Source organism: Dysidea avara, chromosome 3 (genome assembly GCF_963678975.1).
Source record: "Dysidea avara chromosome 3, odDysAvar1.4, whole genome shotgun sequence".
In the NCBI taxonomy this organism is placed as follows: Eukaryota; Metazoa; Porifera; class Demospongiae; order Dictyoceratida; family Dysideidae; genus Dysidea; species Dysidea avara.
Window position 1 is genome coordinate 35,874,549 of NC_089274.1, and position 24,673 is coordinate 35,899,221.

General features: G+C 38.4%; 1 protein-coding gene across 2 annotated transcripts in view; it reads right to left on the bottom strand.

Annotated features, from left to right (window-relative positions):
* Window positions 1-24,673, bottom strand: part of LOC136250839 (uncharacterized) — a 177,557-nt gene that overhangs the window by 126,872 nt on the left and 26,012 nt on the right. For both annotated transcript variants that reach the window (XM_066043165.1, XM_066043164.1), the window contains exons 6-13: window positions 19,721-19,897; window positions 14,056-14,099; window positions 9,534-9,811; window positions 2,570-2,851; window positions 2,362-2,515; window positions 2,220-2,312; window positions 2,052-2,165; window positions 1,918-2,003 (exon numbers count right to left, since the gene is read on the bottom strand). In XM_066043165.1, coding sequence (XP_065899237.1) covers window positions 1,918-2,003; window positions 2,052-2,165; window positions 2,220-2,312; window positions 2,362-2,515; window positions 2,570-2,851; window positions 9,534-9,811; window positions 14,056-14,099; window positions 19,721-19,897 — 1,228 coding nt within the window. The remainder of the gene's footprint in view (window positions 1-1,917; window positions 2,004-2,051; window positions 2,166-2,219; window positions 2,313-2,361; window positions 2,516-2,569; window positions 2,852-9,533; window positions 9,812-14,055; window positions 14,100-19,720; window positions 19,898-24,673) is intronic.

The following is a 24,673-nucleotide window of genomic DNA, read 5'->3' on the forward strand; positions in this document are numbered from 1 at the left end:
CTAATGCAATAGTGCCTATAACAAGCACGCCAAATTTAATTGCCAAGGTAACGGATTCTCTCCATCGCAAACGTGACAAATTCTATTGCAAACCGGCTTTTTATTATGTTGGCAAATTTGCTGCAGGCCTACTGATCAGTAAGAGGGCGCCTACAGAATTTGTCTAGTTAGAAGAATTTTGCTCTCGCAAACTTTGTCCTGGAGAAGCCATAGTTCTTTACCTTCACAACCTTAAGTAATTGCTAAAGCAAGCAATGCCAGGGTTGGAGCAGAAATGGCCAAGTCATTATCATTACACCAGTTTGTGACAAGTTTACCTGGACCCATATAGCATAAGTAGGCAGCTATGCGCAGTCAGTATGGCAAATAGCCTTAACTCTGTTGTTAACCTTTTGATGGCAGTTAATGAACAAGAAAAACCAGTATCCACTTAAGCAACTAAATTTAATGAACTGAGGACTCAAATACAACAGCTTACAGAACAGACATATGCACTTACCACAAAACCAAAGAGAGAAAGTACACAACATTGTCATTACTGCAAGCAGCTGGGGCACACTCAGTGTTCCTGTCTAGTAAAAAGAGCCAATCAAAGATGCTGCACTTGCATTGTGGTAGACCAGGAGACTTAGCAAGAGATTACTGGCAGGGAAATGCCTGTGTGGGGCAGCAGATGTCCCCTTGGACAGATAGTGCACACCTCTTCACGGTCTGACCAAAACGTCATCTCCTTTTTCATGGACTGAGGACTGCAATAAAGCCTTTTCACAACTGAAGTTTATGTTTATTCAAGCACCACTACATGGCCTGATGATAGCATCAATGATTGAAACTGCTGTTTGGTCATGGAGTGGAACTTCACCAACCCATTTGCAAACTAATCGATGATGACCAGTAAGCAGTATAAGAGATCAGCATTTCCAAAATGTCTACAGCTAGCATCTCCCATCAATTTGCGGCTGGCATATGCTATAACACAGCCACCTTGCTCAATCTGGAAAGCTAGTACTACGGAGTTATAACCAACCATTTGTATAAAAAGTAACAATATATTGTCACCCCTACAGGGCAAGTTATAATATGTTAGAAATTAGTGTGTAGATGGAGTAACCACTGCAGATGAGTCATTTGGTGGCTTGAAGGAAATCGGAATAATAGCCAATGAGTTATAACTTGAAAACCAAATATGGCACTTGAATTAAGTTCAGCAAATAATTTGTTATTGAGGCTACCAGGAAAACCTCCTAGGGACTAAGCTAAAAATCAGCATGTAGATGAAGTAATAATTTTACAGAAATGGTTAGATTAAAAATACTGCAAAAACCAAACATCTGCAGAAAGTATGTGGTTGAGATACTCTTATAATGTAATCATCCAAAGTATTCTACAGTTACACAATTGTCAGTACATATTACAAAAACAATAAAACAAAACACACAAAATTAAAAACTTATGTTTTTTCTGCTGTTCCTCAGTTTTGGGGCTTGCAAATATAGAAAGAAATGATATCTATACTCAGACAACCAAGCTGTGAAAAAAGGTGCATTCCATAAAAAGCCAGGGTGGTTGTAAGTACATATGATAATGGATCATGTTATTTAACAAATACTTAAGTACCAATTTTACTATCTGAATACCAAAATCCTCATGAATGTAACCAGGTTTTTGAAAAGGTCTTCCACACATACAATTTACCTAATTTGGCAAATCATAAGTTTATAAATCTGATGAATAGCTATTTACTCAGATCATAATGGAAAAGAAAATTTCATTTTTGAAACAAAGGTTTCAGACTTCTGCTAAAAGACAGTGATTATTTACACTTACAATAGACACACAGAATAAAACACACTAACTAAGTATTGTTAGGAAGTGAGTCATGATAAAACATCAGCATAACCAATGTGATTAACATACCAACACTTAATCATCACTCGGTATATGGTTCTGGGACAACCAGGAGGTGGTGGGAGTCTGTATCCAGTATCAACCTTTTCTACTGTCTAAAAGATGCATATAAATTAAATACCTGAAAATTTTTACTTGGTTACCTCAAGAAGATTTAACCACTCATATGGTTCACGTCCCAAGCTCCATATTTCATACAGTACAACTCCATAACTCCACACATCACTCTGACCAGAATACTTCTTGTAATTTATTGCCTGAGTTACAAAAAGTTGTGATGTATGGTAGATTGTGTAGAAAGAAACAAATACCTCAGGAGCTGTCCATTTTACTGGTATTTTCCCTCCTGAAGTGACATAGTAGTTTTCATCAAGTAGATCACGTGACATTCCAAAATCAGCAATCTTCAGAAATAAAGCACCACAGTAGCCTCTGTGTAAACTATTCTCTTACCTTGCATGTAACTGATTCAGAAACAAGAATATTTCTTGCTGCCAAATCTCTGTGAACAAACTGTTTGCCACTAAGGTAAGCCATTCCTGCTGCAATCTCCTGACAAGACTTCAACAGAAGCAACGGTAGTTTTTCATGAGCAACAACACCAATTCTAGATACACAAAATGTCATTACATGGAAACAGTGTGAGCAGGGATTTACTCACGAAGGTCGAAGCTGTATCAGCACATTCCTCAGGTCTCCTCTAGACACATATTCTAACACAATCATGACAGGTTCATCAGTCACTACACCATGAAGCTTGACCACATTTAAATGATCAAACTGGCACATTATGGCAGCCTCCTGGAGAAATCGTACTCTATCCTTAGTACTAACATTTGCATTTAAAGTCTTCACAGCAACTTCTACTTTCTTGCGTGAGCTAGGCTTCCACATGGCACGAGCAACTATTCCAAATTCACCTGATCCCAATTCGTCTCCAATCCTGTGATGTACATAGGCCAATAAATATTATAACACAATAAGACAGTACTACACACTAACACTAAGTAGTGTCTAACTTGTTGCATTAATTCTCAATCCCCTCTGCCACATGTGCCCACAGCCAGCCAAAGGCTGGCAATGTGGTTTTCTGAAATTCTTTTCTAAAAAAATGTGTGTGTATGTGTGTATGTTTGTATATTTGTTTGTACCCACATCAGCAAAATTATTTATGCTACCTGTATGTGAGAAATGAAGGTACATGCTGGGCTGACTTATGTACAGTAGGACCTCCATTATCCGAACACCTGTGTGCCAGTTAAATCATAAAAGTGTTCAGATAAGTGAATTTGTTCGGATAAATGAAGCCCATTCATTTATATACAGAGTTCTGTTCAACTACTTTAATAGAACATACACTTACTCTAATAGAACATTCACCTAATAACGAAATACTCTAATAGAGCAGTCACTTACACTGTTCGGATAATTGAGGGTTCGGATAATCGAGATTCGAATAATCGAGGTCCTACTGTATGACCAAAAGTATTGCAAATCGAACACACCTAAGAGCTTTGTTTTAGTCTGTTAGGTACAATATGTTAACTATAGACAATTTGGTTCCTCGATTTATATGTATTTTTCTTTGATACAAGCATCAAGACACACGATAGTGTGTCGTGCGGCCCAAGAAGCCGGCGCGCCACACCGTGAGTATATTAACAGGAAGAAAGAAAACGCAATTTTCACACCTATGTAGCTCTGTGATTCCTTATCCGATTGGAACCAAATTTGCTAGAGACGTGCCGCCCAGTTAGGGGAGTCTACATACCAAATTTGAAGAAAATCGCTCCAGCCATTTCCGAGATACGAGCGAACAAAATTTCGTTTTAATTTCTTCGTTTTTTTCTTCTTCTTCTTCTTCTTCTTCTTCTTCTTCTTCTTCATCTTCTTCATTTCGCACACTTCGCAAAATTCGCCATAAAACACGAATGCGTGCTCGGATTGGGCTAAAATTTGGCACACTTAAAGGGCTCATTAAGGCGGATCTCCGTACCAACTTTGGTAGGAATCCGATGAACATTCACGGAGTTATGACCGATTATTTGCGTAAAATAAGGTCGAAGGTCTGTCACGCCTACAGGGTAAACGCCTTGGAGGAATCAGTTGAAAATTGATATGTAGATGGAGCAACCATCGTAGGAGTGCCTTTTTGTGGTTTGAAAGGAATCGGGATAAAGACCATGGAGATATGACACAAAACCCAACCTGTGTCAAAATTACGCGATCGATTTTTATGAATAAAAAAACTATTAGTTTTCGTGTCTACCAGGCAAACCGCTTAGAGCAACGAGCTGAAAATCAGTATGTAGCTGGAATAATCATCATAGAAAGTTCTTGCAGTAGTACAGAAGAATCGGATTACAAATCACTGAGTTATGATTCGAAAGGCAACTATGTGCAGCAAATGCGAGATCGAGATACTCTAATAGAACAGTCACCCTAATAGAGCATTCAGCTGCATGTTTAATTTACTCAGTTATATTACATTGCAAGTTATTCTGTAGGAAATTCAGCTACAAACAAGTCACCCTGTAGTCAGATCAGCTAGAAGAAGGTACCTAATAGAGAGTTCAGCTACAAAGAAGCCATCATGTAGAGAGTTCAGCTCAAATAAATCACCTGTAGAGAGTTCAGCTAGGAACAAGTCACCCTGTAGAGAGATCAGCTAGAAACAAGTCATCCTGTAGAGAGTTCAGCTAGAAGAAGTTACATTGTAGAGAGTTCGGTTACAAAGAAACTACCATGTAGAGAGTTCAGCTGCAAACAAATCACCCTGTAGAGGGTTCAGCTACAAACAAGTCACCCTCTAGAGAGTTCAGCTAGAAGAAGTTACATTGTAGAGAGATCAGCTAGAAACAAGTCACCCTGTAGAAAGTTCAGCTAGAAGAAGTTACATTGTAGAGAGTTCAGCTACAAAGAACTACCATGTACAGAGTTCAACTGCAAACAAATTGCCCTGTAGAGAATTCAGCTACAAACAAATCACCCTGTAGAAAGATCAGCTAGAAGAAGTTACCTTGTAGAGAGTTCAGCTACAAACAAATCACCCTGTAGAGAGTTCAGCTAGAAACAAGTCATCCTGTAGAGAGTTCAGCTAGAAGAAGTTACATTGTAGAAAGTTCAGCTACAAAGAAACTACCATGTACAGAGTTCAGCAGCAAACAAATTTCCCTGTAGAGAATTCAGCTACAGACAAATCACCTTGTAGAAAGATCAGCTAGAAGAAGTTACCTTGTAGAGAGTTCAGCTACAAACAAATCACCCTGTAGAGAGTTCAGCTAGAAACAAGTCACCCTGTATAGAGTTCAGCTAGAAGAAGTTACATTGTAGAGAGATCAGCTAGAAACAAGTCACCCTGTAGAGAGTTCAGCTAGAAGAAGTTACATTATAGAGAGTTCAGCTACAAAGAAACTACCATGTACAGAGTTCAGCAGCAAACAAATTTCCCTGTAGAGAATTCAGCTACAGACAAATCACCTTGTAGAAAGATCAGCTAGAAGAAGTTACCTTGTAGAGAGTTCAGCTACAAACAAATCACCCTGTAGAGAGTTCAGCTAGAAGAAGTTACATTATAGAGAGTTCAGCTACAAAGAAACTACCATGTACAGAGTTCAGCAGCAAACAAATTGCCCTGTAGAGAATTCAGCTACAGACAAATCACCTTGTAGAAAGATCAGCTAGAAGAAGTTACCTTGTAGAGAGTTCAGCTACAAACAAATCACCCTGTAGAGAGTTCAGCTAGAAACAAGTCACCCTGTAGAGAGTTCAGCTAGAAGAAGTTACATTGTAGAGAGATCAGCTAGAAACAAGTCACCCTGTAGAGAGTTCAGCTAGAAGAAGTTACATTATAGAGAGTTCAGCTACAAAGAAACTACCATGTACAGAGTTCAACTGCAAACAAATTGCCCTGTAGACAATTCAGCTACAAAGAAATCACCCTGTAGAAAGTTCAGCTAGAAGAAGTTACCTTGTAGAGAGTTCAGCTAGAAACAAGTCACCCTGTAGAGAGTTCAGCTAGAAGAAGTCACATTGTAGAGAGTTCAGCTACAAAGAAACTACCATGTAGAGAGTTCAGCAGCAAACAAATTGCCCTGTAGAGAATTCAGCTACAGACAAATCAGCTTGTAGAAAGATCAGCTAGAAGAAGTTACCTTGTAGAGAGTTTAGCAACAAACAAATCACCCTGTAGAGGGTTCAGCTACAAACAAGTCACCCTCTAGAGAGTTCAGCTAGAAGAAGTTACATTGTAGAGAGTTCAGCTACAAAGAAACTACCATGTAGAGAGTTCAGCTGCAAACAAATTTCCCTGTAGAGACAAACAAATCACCCTGTAGAAAGATCAGCTGGAAGAAGTTACCTTGTAGAGAGTTCAGCTACAAACAAATCACCCTGTAGAGAGTTCAGCTAGAAACAAGTCACCCTATAGAGAGATCAGCTAGAAACAAGTCACCCGTAGAGAGTTCAGCTAGAAGAAGTTACATTGTAGAGAGTTCAGCTACAAAGAAACTACCATGTAGAGAGTTCAGCTGCAGACAAATTGCCCTGTAGAGACAAACACATCACCCTGTAGAAAGATCAGCTAAAAGAAGTTACCTTGTAGAGAGTTCAGCTACAAACAAATCACCCTGTAGAGAGTTCAACTAGAAACAAGTCACCCTGTAGAGAGATCAGCTAGAAACAAGTCACCCTGTAGAGAGTTCAGCTAGAAGAAGTCATATTGTAGAGAGTTCAGCTACAAAGAAACTACCATGTAGAGAGTTCAGCTGCAAACAAATTTCCCTGTAGAGAATTCAGCTACAAACAAATCACCTTGTAGAAAGATCAGCTAGAAGAAGTTACATTGTAGAGAGTTCAGCTACAAACAAATCACCCTGTAGAGAGTTCAGCTAGAAACAAGTCACCCTGTAGAGAGATCAGCTAGAAACAAGCCACCCGTAGAGAGTTCAGCTAGAAGAAGTTACATTGTAGCAGTTTAGCTGCAAACAAATCACCCTGTAGAGAATTCAGCTACAAACAAATCACCCTGTAGAAAGATCAGCTAGAAGAAGTTACCTTGTAGAGAGTTCAGCTACAAACAAATCACCCTGTAGAGATTTCAGCTAGAAACAAGTCACCCTGTAGAGAGATCAGCTAGAAACAAGCCACCCGTAGAGAGTTCAGCTAGAAGAAGTTACATTGTAGAGAGTTCAGCTACAAACAAATCACCCTGTAGAGAGTTCAGCTACAAACAAGTCATCCGGTAGAGAGATCAGTCAGAAGGATCACCTTGCAGAGAGGTTAGCTACAAAGAAATCACCCTGCTTCATCTTTTCTTCTTCCTGTAGTAAAGAAAAAATGACAGGTTAAAAAGCCCTAAAGCCGGCCATAGGCCGGCTTTATGGCCGACTTTGGGGTATACAAATACAAAAAGAAGTGAAATCTAATCCAAAACAGCCAAGCTGTAAAAAAAGAGTGCGGCCCTGAGAAAGGCTATGGTGAAAAAAGATGTGAAATCCAAGGTGGCGGCCAAGAAATGGCTGTGATGGTAGGTTAATGGTAAAAATTTTAATAACGACAATTCAGGTGAATTTTGTGCCAAGACCAAGCGGCACCAAATTCACCTGAATTGTTGTTATTAAAATTTTTACCATTAACCTACCATCACAGCCATTTCTTGGCCGCCACCTTGGATTTCACATCTTTTTTCACCATAGCCTTTCTCAGGGCCGCACTCTTTTTTTACAGCTTGGCTGTTTTGGATTAGATTTAATTTACAACTTATTATCAATAGCTTTGTAGTGATATTTTAAGCAAATGATTTCATTTAACACACCCATAAGGTTAGCTATCATGTAGGGTTGGGTGATATTAAATTTGCAACATGTGATTATTGCATGGGCTATTTAATGCAATTGTTACAGTATTGCATGTGAACTTTGAAAAGTCAGCAATATCAATATGAGTGCTTGTTTTCACTGAAAATTAGTTTAACACAGCTTCCTTGCTAATACGTTGACCAAATGACATGATTAGTAATAGTATGCACGGACTGTATCAAATGTGAGGCCCAGAATAGACACAAAATGCGATGAATACTGCCTATGCTGTGAAGGCTAAATTCATGCGATAATTGTATTGCGGGCACTTGATTAAGTGATATTGGTTTATTGAAATATTTCCCAACCCTAACGTCAGGTACAAACCAGATGTGTGTTATTGTTTTGGTGGGACGGGGAGCACATGGATCAAAGGCACCCATGTAGGTGGAAGGAGAAAGAATGCTAAGCTTCTAACTGAGGCTATTCAAACAATGGCTGTAGGTAAGAACTGTCCAAGAATAATGTTAGTGTTACTATATAAGTTTGCATGAATAAGCTTGTGGTGTATTGATGCAAATTCAGCCCAGACATTTGCTTTCCATTCAGGTTTTCGGATACTCACTGCTGGAGTTATAAAGTGAAGTCTAATGTATAGGTAAATTCATAGTTTGTGTCTTGTGACTACCTGTGGTGACACAGTGGTTGGTAGTTTCTGTTACCTTTGAACTAATTACTGGCCAGATTGTGTGGCTTAAAGATGGTGCTTAGCCATGTTTCAACTATTTACATACTGGTATATACAATTGATTTGTAACACTGGTGGCAGCCTTTGATCTGCCCACACACACCCTACAATTGTTTTTGCAGTTCCTTATGTGGTTAATGTCAGAAGTTATTAAGTGCCATTCATCATAGAGCTGTATAGTGGCAGAACAAACAATATTACAAAAAGACACTTAAAATAAACTGAATAAGGAACTAAAATAAACTGAATAAGGAACTTGTCTAGAAAAGCTCCTTGTTTCGTTGCTGCAATACCTTATACGTCTATGGCAATTCCTTATGCATTCAAATTAAATAAATTCATGTATTGATGTATATAAGACTAATAACTATACGTATATGTTAAAGCATAGCCAAGTACTTTATTTTTCATATAGCACGAGCAAGGCTATGCTTTAAATGATTTATGGAACCTTCTAGTCGTGTAGCTTCACCATACACTAGGACTCGTAATTAACAAGCGTTGCACGAACTATTAGCAGCCTGAACGCACACAAACTAGTTTAACAAAGTAACTCACGCGTATTTCACCATAGTTTGGCATAGTAGACGTTCATCGCGTCTGTTGGCAGGTTTTGCTCGCAACCCACAATCGATTCTATTGTGAGTCACATGGTGAAGTATTTCCGTGATATCTCCAGGACTTGTCCGTTTACATTAACAAACGTAACAGCAACGTTACCTTCTCCCACCCATCATCAAAGCATTTAGATATGTCTATAAAAGCAATCCAGTGGTGGAACTCGTACTGGCTGGGGTGATTGATCACTCAGCGCGGCGAGGCTATCAGCCTTCACCGGCTTGGGTGATTAGTCATACTGGCGCGAGCCCCGTAGGCTATTAGCCTACACTAAGGCACGTGAGCAACTGTACTTTATTGCACCGCAAAGAGTGCTTTATTGAACAAATAAAGCACTCTTTGTGGTCGATGAAGCAGTTGGCCGGCTAAGAGTGTACTTTATGAAATTTAAAGTGCACCTTTTCCTTTGATCTCGCCCACGCAAAGTTCTATGAATGAAGTTATAGTGCAAGAAAACTAACTTGATTTCTTTGTGGAGCAGTTTCCGAAATTTTTTCCCAGCGAATTCTTCATAAATATTCTTTTCATCATCAGCGGGCACACAGTATACTGGACCACAGTCCTCTTTGTGTTTATATGGTGTTTCATATATATTCTCTTCTTTTTGCAATGACTTTGCAATTTCATTTGCAGACATGTAATAAATGCCTTTGGATTTGTCGTAGCTGACAATGTCATCATAAGTATCATCCATGCCTGCCAAGGCTATTGTTAAAAGTGATTCCACATCTAAACTTTGCTACATAACAAAAATAGGTACACAAGTCAATTGCTACAAAAAAAAACAACAAAAAAAAAAGAACTAACAATACATACATATGTACACATGCACTGATGTACTTTCAATGGGTTACCAAAATTTAAGTAAAGCTAGCAGACATAAGCTACATGATAAGAGTCATAAATATCTCATGTTGAGAATATGTACAATTATCAAGACATAGTAGTGTGTCATGCTGCATAGAAAGGTAGCATGGCATAAAAAGGAAATGTAATTTTCAAGCATACATAGCTCCATGTTTCCTTCTCTAAATTGAATATGATTTTTACACTGTGAACGCCTTCCACTTTTGTGTGCTCCTTAAAGTTCTACTTAATTTCTTGTTAAGTTTCTTTCTTCATTTCCAAAGCCTAGATTTACCTTTGCACTTTAATAATTATCCCTTTAAAGCCCAAAACAAATTTCCTTTTGTAATTAAAAACCAAATAAATTACACAGAGAAGAGTTAACTTCACTACAAACTCACTTAGTGTCTTGTTAATACATGCTACATGTGTAACTACAGTAAGCACGAAAATCTAGGTATCATTCTTGTATTTGCTGTGATCATGAACCTACAAAACGTTTTGTTTACATCTTTGTGCTAGTATTTTTTTTGATAACATCCATCCACCATATTAGATTTCACAACAGTATCATGTGATACAACAGATCACCAGATGCAGAATTTAATGCTGAATCCAATGGTTTCTCAATCAGACCACCAGAGAGATACTTATACAACATTTTCGAAAGGTATGCATCCTTCCCCATTATAGTCTAATTTATAACTTACGATACTTTTGGTATTGTTTCAGGAACAGAGATTATTACTTGGCTTGTAAGTTTTGACCAGTCTAACTGTTTAAGCCACCATTCATTGACAAATGAACTAGTAGTCGTATGTTAAACACTGTTAACAGCTTTCTCACAAGGCATGAATAACTCACGGAAACCGATAAAAACACACTGGAGGGTCAGTGAGCAAATACACCTAATTAATTTTGACACACAAGTGCATTCAGGAGCTTCAAAGGGTTAAAAACATTATACAATTCAAATGCATATCTTGATTGCTTTGAACATGAAGGACATGCTAAGGCCAGGGCCGGCTCACCTTTTTAACATTGGGTGGGCCAAACTGTTATATTCTTGACAGGTGTAAAAGTCACTGCACACTTCATTTGCAAAATGCTTTAGCATTTTGCCCTCTAGGGGGGTCTGGGGGCATGCCCCCCCAGGAAATTTTTGAAATTTAGACGCTTGAGAATGAAAATTATGATAATTTCAACAGAATATTTGTTAAACGTAATCAGTATTCTTATAGCTAGCTAGTATCCAGCTTAAAATTATTGCCAGTCCATCTTTCCATTCTGTTGAAAGCTGCCGGCAATGCAATGTTGGTAAATCAACCAGTTAATATTAAACTTAGCTACAAAAACCTTGTTGTATAACTTATAAGCTATGCATTTTCCTCTACCTGTGGCAAGTGTGGCAAACAGTTCTTTATCATCATAATGAAGGAAGCTAAGCTCAGTAACCATGAATCTTGTCCAGTTCAATGATGACACATGTTGTCACGTATGTTGAGGCCCTAATTAATTGCCTGAATATTGCCATAAACGCCTGTCTTAAATAAAGGCCAGGGGCGTTACTTTACTAGGTCCATGGTGTGAGATAACAATCGTGAACGGCCTCCTACAACAACTAGTCTACGGCTATGACAAACAATGTCAACAGCAGCTGTTACAAGGAGAAACATGGCCAGCCGCTTCAGTGACGATTGGAAACCAGGCGCCAGCATAATTAAACTGGTTTGCTATGGTTATGGTTAAAATATTGAGGCAGGAATTATTGGGTGGGCCATGGCCCACCTGGTCCACCCTGCTGAGCCGGCCTTGGCTAAGGCCAATGTAGCGTTACCACGATATATTAATACATCAATAGTATTAATATAACCATAGATAATATACCGACTGACACTATGATATAACAAGGTGGTGATATGATATGGCCAATCATTTATATTGATGGTGTGTGATATTGGTGCCACTTAGTATAATGATGTGGGGGAGGCCAGACATATGGTATTTGGCATTTAATGAAGTTATGTGTTGATGGTGTAGTGTGGTAAACAAGCCAACCCCAAAGTAAACTGGGAGGTTGTAAGGTTTCTATGTAGTGCCAGCCACTTGTCTCAATTGTAAAGCAGTTGCAAAATGCATTTAAAACCTGATAAACAAGAGTAGCTTTTGCTTGTGGTACATATCCCACTTAAATTTAAACATACAATGAAGAGTATGTATATGTTTGTCTTACAAATGTTACAGTTAGTTCTATATCATGATATATGTTCATATCATGACATAAACCTTGTGATATATGATATAGAGTTTTTCTATATCGTGGCAGTACTAGGCCAATGCACATACCAAGTCTGGTATAAATCTGCATGATAAACGCTCACAGAGTTATGGATGAAAAATACCAACTGTATGTCATGTCTACAAGGAAAACCACATATGGACATAACTTGGAAAGTTGATTGGTATATACAGTGGAACCTCTCTTATCCGGGCGGTCTGGTACATACTACTGTCCGTATCTCAGAAATATCCGTAACTAAGAATAACATGCTATTATGCTAAAGTGACTAATTTAAATACAAGTACTGTTGTTATTGCTATCAGTTAGTGCTATGCAGTTTAGTGGACAGAGGGGATGTCACTATAGAGCATTCATGGTCACTCCCCTGGGCTGTAAAAATGCATTATCACCTAGCAACCAAGTGGTAGTTATTATTAGTAGAATAAACAAGCCACCAAACAGGTAAACAGCAACCTTTAGGCTCCCTCCTTGTGCTTTTATCTAAATCAAACTTCATTATGTTCAATAAACTACAAGCCACATGACCAATTTGGGCTGTCCGGACAAATGGAGATGCCCGGACAAATGGAGGTGGTCGGACAAATGGAGGTGCCGGGACAAATGGAGGTGCCCGGATAATAGAAGTCCGGATAAGGGAGGTTCCACTGTAGGAGGTTAAATATCATAGCTCTTTCAATTGTAAAAAATTGCAATGCCAGTTACAGAGTTACAAGGAGAAACCAACCTCATGTAAAATTGTGGGCTTGATCTGCTGATTGATTGATTGATATTGTGTTTGTACATATATGTACATATGTATTTATATCCCTCCAATGAGGAAAAACAGTTCTGCCAAGTAAAATCAGTTATTATAGAACACATACACAATAATAGCAGTATAATACACATACGTAAGCACACATGTACGCACGCACGTATGCACGCATGCACGCACGCATGCTCACACACAAATATCTAACTACACCAATAGACATTATGAAAAAGAAGTTCAATAGATAAAAGAACTATTAGTGGCATCATAGAAGTTATTATAAAATATTGGTGGTTAAGACATCCGCATTTGAACTACTATAACAGAACAGTCACCAAGTACATGAAAACTGTTGAAAATATGGTCCAGGGCTTGAACTAGAGACCTCAACACCTAACACCCTAATGCCTTTTTTAACATGAAGCCACTGCTATCATGGTTGATTTTAGCTCACTATTAAAGGTTCTATGTTCAAATCTACTTAATAATAAAAGTTTATACTTTCATACATCTTACAATATCATACATCTAACAATAGATTGTTCTTGGACCTTCTATGTATGTATGTACGTTCTGTTAGAAATCCTCAAAACGTGTGAGTATTACAAAGTACTAGCAGTTAAATTGTGTGATCATAACTTCTGGATACACAAAAGAATTGAAATCAATACATACAAAAACAGCTATGCAAACAGTAGAAAAGGTGTGGCCTAAAGTGAAAAATTGTGAAATCAGAGGTGGCAGCCAAGCATGATGTACATTACTGCAACAGAAAAGGTTGTGAAATCAAAGGTGGCAGCAATAAGTTGGTATTAGCATCGTTACAGCCATTTCTTATCCACCATCCATAATACTTTCACAACTTTTTCCACCCCGACTTTTTAAGACTTTACTTTTTACAGCTATAACTGTTTTGTGTGAATTAATTTTTACATGGATTGTTTTGTGTACATGACATTTTTTCTATTGGAAATTCAATGTAATAAAATGTTTTGACCACAACTCTTCAAAACCAGTGCTTGCTTTACTTACTCTGAACACTTACAATTGGAATTAAAGATCTCTAATTTTCACTTATACTTACTTTGCCATTGACAGCAGCAGGTACAGCTATTGATACAGTACCATCTGTAACAGAATAGACATTTGTGTACTTTACATTATATCCACAAGTTTAATAATATAAAAGTGCAAAGAAAATCAGCTTTGCATGATGTGACCAAATGTGACCGGATCTGCAAAACCCCGACACAATAGTGCATTTTTGAAATTCCTGTTCATTGCATGTTTATAATCTACTTAGCCAAGTGTACCCTCTGGCAAAGTTTCAGCCTAATGGGCCAATAACTTTCAGAGTTACAGCCCTACAAAGCAGCAACAACAGAAGAATCGATTGTGCAGCAAGTATAGGGAAAATATATTACAGGCACTTGCTAATATGGTTGTAACTTAAGAATGGATTGATGTACAAAGCTGAAATTTTCACGATCGTGTTCACCATGAATAGGGGAATCAATTAAGTTTGTCCTTTTATCAACTTTTTTACTACATACAAAGACAAAATGCGCAAAGAAAAATTGATTGCATATGAACGCTTCGACATGACGTAAACAAATGCTCATAACTTCTGTATCCTTGGGCCTACTGCAACAAAACAAAGATATTCCAACTCCTTTTGAGTATGCAAATAGGCTGATATCCAGGTTTGTATTGTTACTCCCTTCCTTCATTACAAAAGAGGCATTCAAAAATTTATGGAATTTTTTCTAATATGCAAATATTTCACCAATTGCTAGCGCTATTGTGTTGGGTTTTTGCAGATCCGGTCACAAATATTCAGAAGCGGTTGTATTCACACTAGTACCCAGGGTTAGACATTATAAAATGTTTCTGATGAATGTTAAATTAACCAGTTTCTGCTAAAAACTTAGGAGATACATACAGTGAAACCTGTGTAGTCAGGACACCTTGGAATTAACCAAAAGTGTCCTGATCATCAAGGTACACTTGTCAGTTTACATGCTAAGGATATGTACCTTGAGGATTACCAAGTGTCCAGAAAATACAACTACGTATACCGTGTTTCAGTGTTCACATTAACAGATTCTACTGTATTACACAATTTTTTGAGTTTGATTATAAGCAAAAGCGAATTAGCAAGATACACCTCAACTGTATTTTCACGCTGCTACCACTTATAAGCCTATAGCACATTTCTTTTGTGATTGTAAGACTAACATTATTCCTAGGGACCCGCCAATTATACTCATAATTTTACCTATTATGCTATGCTGCACTGCTCAAAAATTCACCTATTATGCTTAAATTAATGCTCAATATTTACCTATTATGCTCGATTATGCTCAATGTTCATGCCTTAGTTCATATGCTTTGCTACTAGTTTAACACTGTATAGAAAAAAATGAGTGGTTGGAGCATAAATGATAAATTCTTGCTGCATGTAAGAGAAAAGATCAATATACTCTAATAAAACAGTCAGTTTGATGATTGTTCTATTAGAGTTACTGACTGCTCTATTAGAGTATATCGATCTTATTTTGCAATTGTCATTTTCCAGCAAGAATTTATACTATCATACAAATATTTAACCTATTATGCTGGCATTATGCTCAATGCTTTTAGGTACCTATTATATGCCAGCATAATCGGCGGGTCCCTAAGTATTCCTCACAGTATAATTAGAGTAAACTTGATAATTAATTGGTATAGCACTGGACTACTTTTGTAAATTTGTTATCAAGACACACGGTAGTGTGTCGTGCGGCCCAAGAAGCTGGCGCGCAACACCCATGAGTATATTGAAAGGAAGAAAGAAAACCCAATTTTTGCACCTCCGTAGCTCTGTGCTGCCTTAATAAAACAAGACGATTTTTGCTGTGGACACTCCCTCCACCTTCAGCACTCCACATTCCAAATTTGAGTGAACTCGCTTCAAGCGTTCCCGAGATATGCGACTTCACAAATTGGCTTAGTTGTTTTGTTTTTTTTCTTCTTATTTTCTTCCTCTTTTCGCACACTTACAAAAACTGCTATAAAACACAAACGCAATATCCGATTGCCTTGACATTTGGCACACTGAAGGGGGGTATAACGGCGCATCACTGTACCAACTTTGGCTAGAATAAGATAAACAGGAAAAGAGTTATGAGTGATTATTCACGAAAAATAATACCAATATGTTGTCACGCCTACAGGGTAAACCGCGTATGGGAAGAAGCTGAAAATCGATGGGTGAATAGGTTAACTATTGAACCTCAAACCTTTTGTGGTTCGAAAGAAATCGAGCTAAAAACCAGGAAGATACCACGAAATAACCAACAGTGTGTAACAATTACGCAATTGAGATTAGGTAATAAAAAATTACTACTTGCCACGTCTACCAGATAAACCGCTTGGGGTAATGCTTTGAAAATCGCTGTATAGATGGAGTAATCATCTTAGAAAGGTTCTTCAATGGCGTAGAAGAATCAGACTTAAAGCCACGGAGTTATAACACGAAATCCAACTTAGTGCAGCAAGTGCGAGATCGAGATACTCTAATAGAGCAGTCACCCTAATAGAACAGTCACCCTGAAGAGAAGTCAAGAGATCAGCAAGAAACAAGTAACCTGTATAGAGATCAGCTACAAACAAGTTACCCTGTAGAGAGATCAGCTACAAACAATTCACCCTGTAGAGAGATCAGCTAAAAGAAGTTACCTTGTGGGGAGTTCATGCAACTATGGAAAGAGATAGTTCAGCTAGAAGAAATCACCTTGTAGAGTTCAGCTACAAAGAAACTACCATGTAGAAATTCAGTTACAAACAAATTGCCCTGTAGAGAGATCAATAGAAGAAATTACCTTGTAGATAGTTCAACTACAAAGAAACCATCATGTAGAGAGTTCAGCTACAAACAAATCTCCCTGTAGAGAGATCAGCTAGAAGAAGTTTCCTAGTAGAGAGTTCAGCTACAAACAAATCACCCTCTAGAAAAATCAGCTGGAAGAAGTCACCTTGTAGAGAGTTCAGTTACAAACTAGTGACCTTGTAGAAACATCAGCTAAAAGAAGTTACCTTATAGAGAGATCAGCTACAGAGAAACCATCATGTAGAGAATTCAGCTGCAAACAAATCACCGTAGTGAGTTCAGCTACAAACAAAACTCCCTGTAGAGAGATAAGCTAGAAGAAATTACCTTGTAGAGAGTTCAGCTACAAAGAAACTACCATGTAGAGAGTTCAGCTGCAAAGAAATCACCTGTAGAGAGTTTGGCTACAAACAAATCTCTTTGTAGAGAGATCAGCTAGAAGAAGTTTCCTTGTAGAGAGTTCAGCTACAAACAAATCACCATGTAGAAAGATCAGCTAGAAGAAGTTACCTTGTGGAGAGTTCAGCTACAAAGAAACCATCATGTAGAGAGTTCAGCTGCAAACAAATCTCCCTGTAGAAAGATCAGCTAGAAGAAGTCACCTTGTAGAGAGTTCAGCTACAAAGAAACCATCATGTAGAGAGTTCAGCTGCAAACAAATCACCTGTAGAGAGTTCAGCTACAAACAAAACTCCCTGTAGAGAGATCAGCTAGAAGAAATTACCTTGTAGAGAGTTCAGCTACAAAGAAACCACCATGTAGAGAGTTCAGCTGCAAACAAATCACCTGTAGAGAGTTCAGCTACAAACAAAACTCCCTGTAGAGAGTCAGCTAGAAGAAATTACCTTGTAGAGAGTTCAGCTACAAAGAAACCACCATGTAGAGAGTTCAGCTGCAAAGAAATCACCTGTAGAGAGTTTGGCTATAAACAAATCTCTCTGTAGAGAGATCAGCTAGAAGAAGTTTCCTTGTAGAGAGTTCAGCTACAAACAAATCATCATGTAGAAAGATCAGCTAGAAGAAGTTACCTTGTGGAGAGTTCAGCTACAAAGAAACCACCATGTAGAGAGTTCAGCTGCAAAGAAATCACCTGTAGAGAGTTCAGCTACAAACAAATCTCTCTGTAGAGAGATCATCTAGAAGAAGTTTCCTTGTAGAGAGTTCAGCTACAAACAAATCACCCTGTAGAAAGATCAGCTAGAAGGAGTCACTTTGTCGAGAGTTCAGTTACAAAGAAACCATCATGTAGAGAGTTCAGCTACAAACTAGTGACCTTGTAGAGACATCAGCTAAAAGAAATTACCTTGTAGGGAGTTCAGCTACAAAGAAACCATCATGTAGAGAGTTCAGCTGCAAACAAATCACCTGTAGAGAGTTCAGCTACAAACAAATCTCCCTGTAGAGAAGAAGTTACCTTGTAGAGAGTTCAGCTACAAAGAACCATCATGTAGAGAGTTCAGCTACAAACAAATCACCCTGTAGAAAGATCAGCTAGAAGAAGTTACCTTGTGGAGAGTTCAGCTACAAAGAAACCGTCATGTAGAGAGTTCAGCTGCAAACAAATCACCAGTAGAGAGTTCAGCTACAAACAAATCTCCCTGTAGAGAGATCAGCTAGAAGAAATTACCTTGTAGAGAGTTCATTTACAAAGAAACCACCATGTAGAGAGTTCAGCTTCAAAGAAATCACCCTGTAAAAAATTCAGCCACAAACAAATTGCCCTGTAGAAAGATCAGTTAGAAGAAGTTACCTTGTAGAGAGTTCAGCTACAAAGAAACCATTCTGTAAAGAGCTCAGCTGCAAACAAATCACCTGCACAGAATTCAGCTACAAACAAATCACCCTGTAGAGAGATCAGCTAGAAGAAGTTACCTTGTAGATAGTTCAGCTACAAACAAATCACCTATAGAGAGATCAGCTAGAAGAAGTTACCTTGTAGATTGTTCAGCTACAAACAATTCACCCTGTAGAGAGAGCAGCAAGAAGAAGTCACCTTGTAGAGTGTTCAGTTACAAAGAAACCACCATGGAGAGTTCTGTAATAAATATATGTATTATATATATATAATTTGTACATTTACTGATAAAATCAGAAATATTTAAAGTACATCTGCTTCATCTTTTCTTCTTCCTGTGGTAAAGAACAAAAGACAGGTTAAAAAAGTCCCAAAGCTGCTATGGCCGGCTTTGGGGTATACAAATACAAAAAGAAATGAAATCTAATCCAAAACAGCCAAGCTGTAAAAAAACAGTGCGGCCCTCAAAAAGGCTATGGTGAAAAAAGATGTGAAATCCAAGGTGGAGGCCAAGAAATGGCTGTGATGGTCGATTAATGGTAAAAATTTTAATAACGGCAATTTAGGTGAATTTTTTGCCAAGACCAAGCGACACAAAATTTGCCTAAATTGTTGTTATTTAAATTTTTACCATTAATCTACCATCACAGCCATTTCTTGGCCGCCACCTTGGATTTCACATCTTTTTTCACCATAGCCTTTTTGAGGGCCGCACTGTTTTTTTACAGCTTGGCTGTTTTGGATTAGATTATATTATCTACATAGCCAAAAATGCTTTGGTGAAGTTTCAGCTTTAATGCTGAGAACCTTTGGAGTTACAGAGCTACACAGTAGTAAATTACGTATGAATGCAGTGGTGTATGTACGGAGTTGAGACTTGTACAATGGTATTCACCATGAACAAGTGAATCCATAAGATCAACTTGTCATTGCTCTTTGCCATCAATAAAGAGAAAATAGTGAAAAACATCAATATAGCATACTTACACATCTTTCCGATGTAATGTAGCATGTACTGTAAAATATGGTTAATACTATTACATAAATGTATATTTGACCATATACACATTTGTATGTACGTACTTTTGTGTTCACCGTAGTCAACAATATCCACTTGGTTCTTTCTTGATCTTCTCATCCACACTATTACCATCACCAACACTACAATAATGACTATAGCCATTACAACTCCTCCTATTATTCCACCAATAACAGCTCCTGATGATCCTCCTGATGAACCTGACGATTCATCAGTTGACCCTAATTATCAGTAAAAATAAATAAAATATAACGGTAAAGAATTATACTTGTACATACGTAACCTTCACTATTAACCCATTGATGCCCACTGCAACCATAATATGGTGGCATAGCACCCATAGAATAAAACAATTACCTCACTAAAACCTGTGTTGTGTATTTCATAGCAAGATTCACTAGTACTGAAGCAGACACACCCATAGAGGTTCCATTTCTGGAATAATTGGATCCTTCCTGACTAGTGCACTTTTATTATGCAATAGCACAAAGTGTTTCCTTTTCATAATAGGAGAGGTAAACCATTCTTTGAGTTGAAAAGTAATAAAGAAAGTATTATCCATCAATAGAGACAGGTAGAGTTGACAATCAGCTACTTTATTCCAGATGTAGTATGGTGGACACATGCATGCACAATGGGACAAATCAGCTGTGGAATTCTGTGAAAACTAAATTTTTAGTAATGACACACTGTAAAGACAGTATGAAAGTTGAGTGGACATCAAGCAATTTGCTTAGACATTTAAATTGTTGTTATGTCTCCTTTCTTGCATGTGTTTCTGCCAACTTAGGTGTTTGTTTCAAACATTGGCAGGGTCAGTTATTTCCCAATGACTCAGATCATGCAGTGAATGCATGCTACTTGAAGAAGGTGAAGTCGAGCAATGGTGTTAAGCCTGGTTTCCTAGTTACAGCTAGTTGTTAAAATATTAGTATACCAAGCAGGTAGCAGCATGCAAACATCCATATAAAATTTTCCACACTTTCACACCTTTGGCCTTTGATAGTGAGCCAAGTGCATGAGAATTGTAGGGCATGTGGGTGGAATCACTGATATGCTAGAAAATATAATCGCAAATAGCATACAATCATTGTGTGATCTGAGTCATTTGGTAATTATATTTCAGAGGATTCAGTCTTGCATATCAATGGTGTTGTCCGTAGCTCACAACCAACCTACTATACTTAGAAGGTGGCGTTGTGTACGATACTATGCTACAGTATAGCACACCAAACCACAATGGTTAAACACAACAGTTGATGGCCAATTATTAAACATAATTAGATCTCACTGCTCCTGCAGGATATAACACAGCTGGACCACATGAGGGATCACGGCTGAAACAGTAGTAGAATTTTCTGAAAACAGGCTCCATACTACAGTCAGCCGTTTTCAAGTAGTAATCCCAAAGTCAGCAGCAGCTGAGGATGAAGCGCCTCTTGCAGAATGTGCTAGGGCTTCTTTTAATCACTGAAGCTGCACAGAGATACTGGATTGGGAGGATTGACAATACCTAAGAACAGTTGGCTGCTCCCTTTTCTTAATGGTGTTGTTATAAGTACATGTTTATATTGATGTAGAGTCTCTGCTAGCCAAAGTTGTTTATTGTCATGGAAACTGGCAAAATAATAATCAGTCAAACTGTCTTGACTGCTTAGCCAGAGCAGAGGGTAGAAATACTACACCATCTGGTTTAAATTGACAATTGCCTAAGTGTAGAGATGCCAAATCAGCAGAACGAGATGGTCTGGCTAGTGACATCAACATCACCACTTTGAATGTCAAAAGTTTTAGTGATAATGTAGCAGTGTCACCCAATTATAGTGTATTTTATAGTGTATTGTCAAGTACCACCTGGTGTCTGTGTATTTTGGATGAAAGGTCGCTTTGAGGAATCTGGCTACTAAAGGGTGCCTGCCTACTTCCACATCATCCACTTTGTCATGAACAGTGGATATTGTTAACCTATAAGCATTTAGAGAACTGGTCTGGTACCCCTGTGAGCATAGCTCAACCAAAAAAAATTAGCTACATGTCCTTAAATGGGACAATTGATTTTTGATTTGATTTTTTGTTTAAACTCATGATGTTCGGCATAGCCGTTCTTCCACATCAGAGTACACTGAGACACATACAAATATACAAGTACAAAACTGAAAAACATACAAGACATGACACATACAAAGCAATACATTCACAAATTAACTATTATTAGTCATACAGTGGGTCTTCGTTAGAGTGAAAAATTCTCACTTCAAATGGTAGCTTATTCCACCAACAAGTGGCACAATGTTGAAAATATTGCTGTGCTCTAGCCAGATGATGGTAAGTGCTGTTAGCAAAATAGGCCTTACACCGAGTGTTATAGGTGTGAGAGCGACCAAATATTATTGGAGGTTGCAGTTGCAGGCACTGGCGACTAAAACAGTGATGATGAAATGCTGCCAAGCTACGGATCTCAATTTCTTCTGATATGTTAAGCCAACCTAGCTGTTCGTGTGGTACAAACATATGGTTAAACTTCTTAAGGGAGAAGACTACCCTCACTGCCCTATTCCGTATATGCTGTAAGCGGCCAACTTGGTGATTGAAGAGAGGGGGTCCCCACACCGGTAGAGCATACATGATGCGCGATGAAATGAGGGACTCCATTAGCAACTTAAGAAGGGAAACAGGTAGATGTTTGTGACTGCATCCAATGAGATATAAATAGTAAGAGCACTTGCGACACACTTCAGACACCTGAGCATTCCACTGAAGAAAACAATCAAAAATAGTGTTGCTGAGTGACAGCTGTAAGAGGTTGGTCATCAATCATAATAGGAGGATATTCTGACTTTCTTTTGCTGTGCTTGGAAGAGAACCACATCACACTTGATTTGTTAACATTAAGCCACATCTTACTCAGAGAGATCCACTTAGAAATCAGCTCAAGGTCGTGTAACAACTTTTTCTCAACTTCTTCACAAGTATCTCCAGAACAAATTAGAGTTGTGTCATCAGCAAACTGCAAGAGGTTACCATGGTGCACCAGGGAGGGCATGTCATTGACATATACTAGGATTAAAAGTGGCCCTAAGGCACTTCTCTGTGGTATACCTCCACGGACAGGAATCCATGATGAAAAAGAACCCTTAGATTTTACTCTCTGCAAACGGTTGGTCAAGTAATCAGTAAACCAGGCTATTTCAGTTCCATGGATCCCCATACTATTTAAACGTTGCAACAGTAGTACATGATCAAGTGAGTCAAATGCTTTTCTAAGATCAAGGAAAGCTGAGCACACAACTTTGTGATTGTCTAAAGCATGTACAAATAAGGTCAGTGACAAAAAGAAGTATTTGTTCTGTGTATCTACCATGACAGTAGGCCACCTGGTAAGGGCTCAACAATTGATTGGTTTCAAAGTACGTTTCAAGCTGAGCTGCAACAAATTTCTCAAAGAATCTTAGCAACAATGGACACTACAGATGTGGGACGAAAATTTGATGGATTATTTTGTGGACCACTTTTATGGACAGGTGTAATAGTACTTTTCTTCCACTCATCTGGAACTGTAGCAGTGCGTAGAGACAAGTTATACAATTTGGTTAAAGGAACTGCAATATCAGCAGCTATTTCCTTCAAAAATTTAGCAGATAAGCCATCGGGACCAGTAGACTTCCGAATATCAAGGTGCTTAAGAGCAACTTCAACTGCTTCAGCCTGTATTGATCTAAAATGAAATGATTTTGATTCACAAGTAGCATCAGGGACAAACTTGGAAGAGGGTTGATGATCAGAAGTCAGTGCAACATCAAGAAAAAAATTATTTACAGAGTCCAGTGAGAGCTCAGAATTGATGTCTCCTTCTCTTTTCTTCTGTCTACCAATAACCATATTGATACCTGACCATAAATTACCTGCAAGTGAAGGATTGGATTGAGATAGCTTTAGTAGAGTTTAAATATGATAATTTGGCTTCACGAATAGTCACCTTCAGGTTATTTTTAAGTGACTTATAGTAAGCAATATCCTGTGGATTGTGAGATTTTGCAGCCCTCTGTTTAGCACGATGTTTATTCTTTATGGCTGCAAGTATATCGGGGGTCATCCAGGGTGTAGGTCTTGTAGATGAAGAGGAGGGTACTGACTTCTGAGGAGCAAAACTGTCTAGAATAGAGAGCAAGGAAGATCGAAAGAATTCCCACATGTCATTGATATCATCAAATGTAGCCAATCAGAATACCAGCCCAGTCATTTTTTGATGTGAGAATCATAGGATCACAATGTTTGCAAGGAGATCCTTAGTTTTGTATAAGTGGTTTGTACTTCCAAATTTCTGCTGGAGATAGGCCATGCACCCAGCTGTGGAAGGAATTTCACCTGAACTCTGTGGGATCACCCCTGAAATGTGTTCTAATTGTGTGGAAGTTGCCTTGAGTAGTCGAACAAAATTTTCAACAATGGGTCCTTTAAAGGGATATGCAAATCTTCCATGTTGCCTAGTATGTAGAGTTCTCTCTCAGGTGAAGAATCAACAAGCTAACTAATCTTCATGGCTTCAATGTGGAAGGGACAACCATTGTATCCAGTACTGTTGGGCTCATTGTTGGATGAAGGCATCTGTTGTTTCCGCCCCACTCTCCAGCTGAACAGATTGGATGCAAATAGGTCCACCTCTATTGGGCCCCATTGCTGACTGATCTTCCTGAATATCTTGGAAGACTCCAATCCATCCAGTCTGTTCAAGTCCTGGACTTGGCATCTGCCACATAATCGGTGATCCTCACTCACCAGGACATATTCTGCAGTAAGGACATTACCCTGGTACAGAGCCTACGTCCACAAGTCCTTCCCTAGTCTAGTTAGCTGCAGAAGACTGTCCTCCCAAGGTGGTTTATAGGATCCAGCAAGCTATGGTCAATGGGCATAAATATATACTACAGCCATCTGATTGCAGTTCCAGTCATTCTTTGGACTTTGCCCATTGACTGTAGCTTGCTGGACCCTTGCCC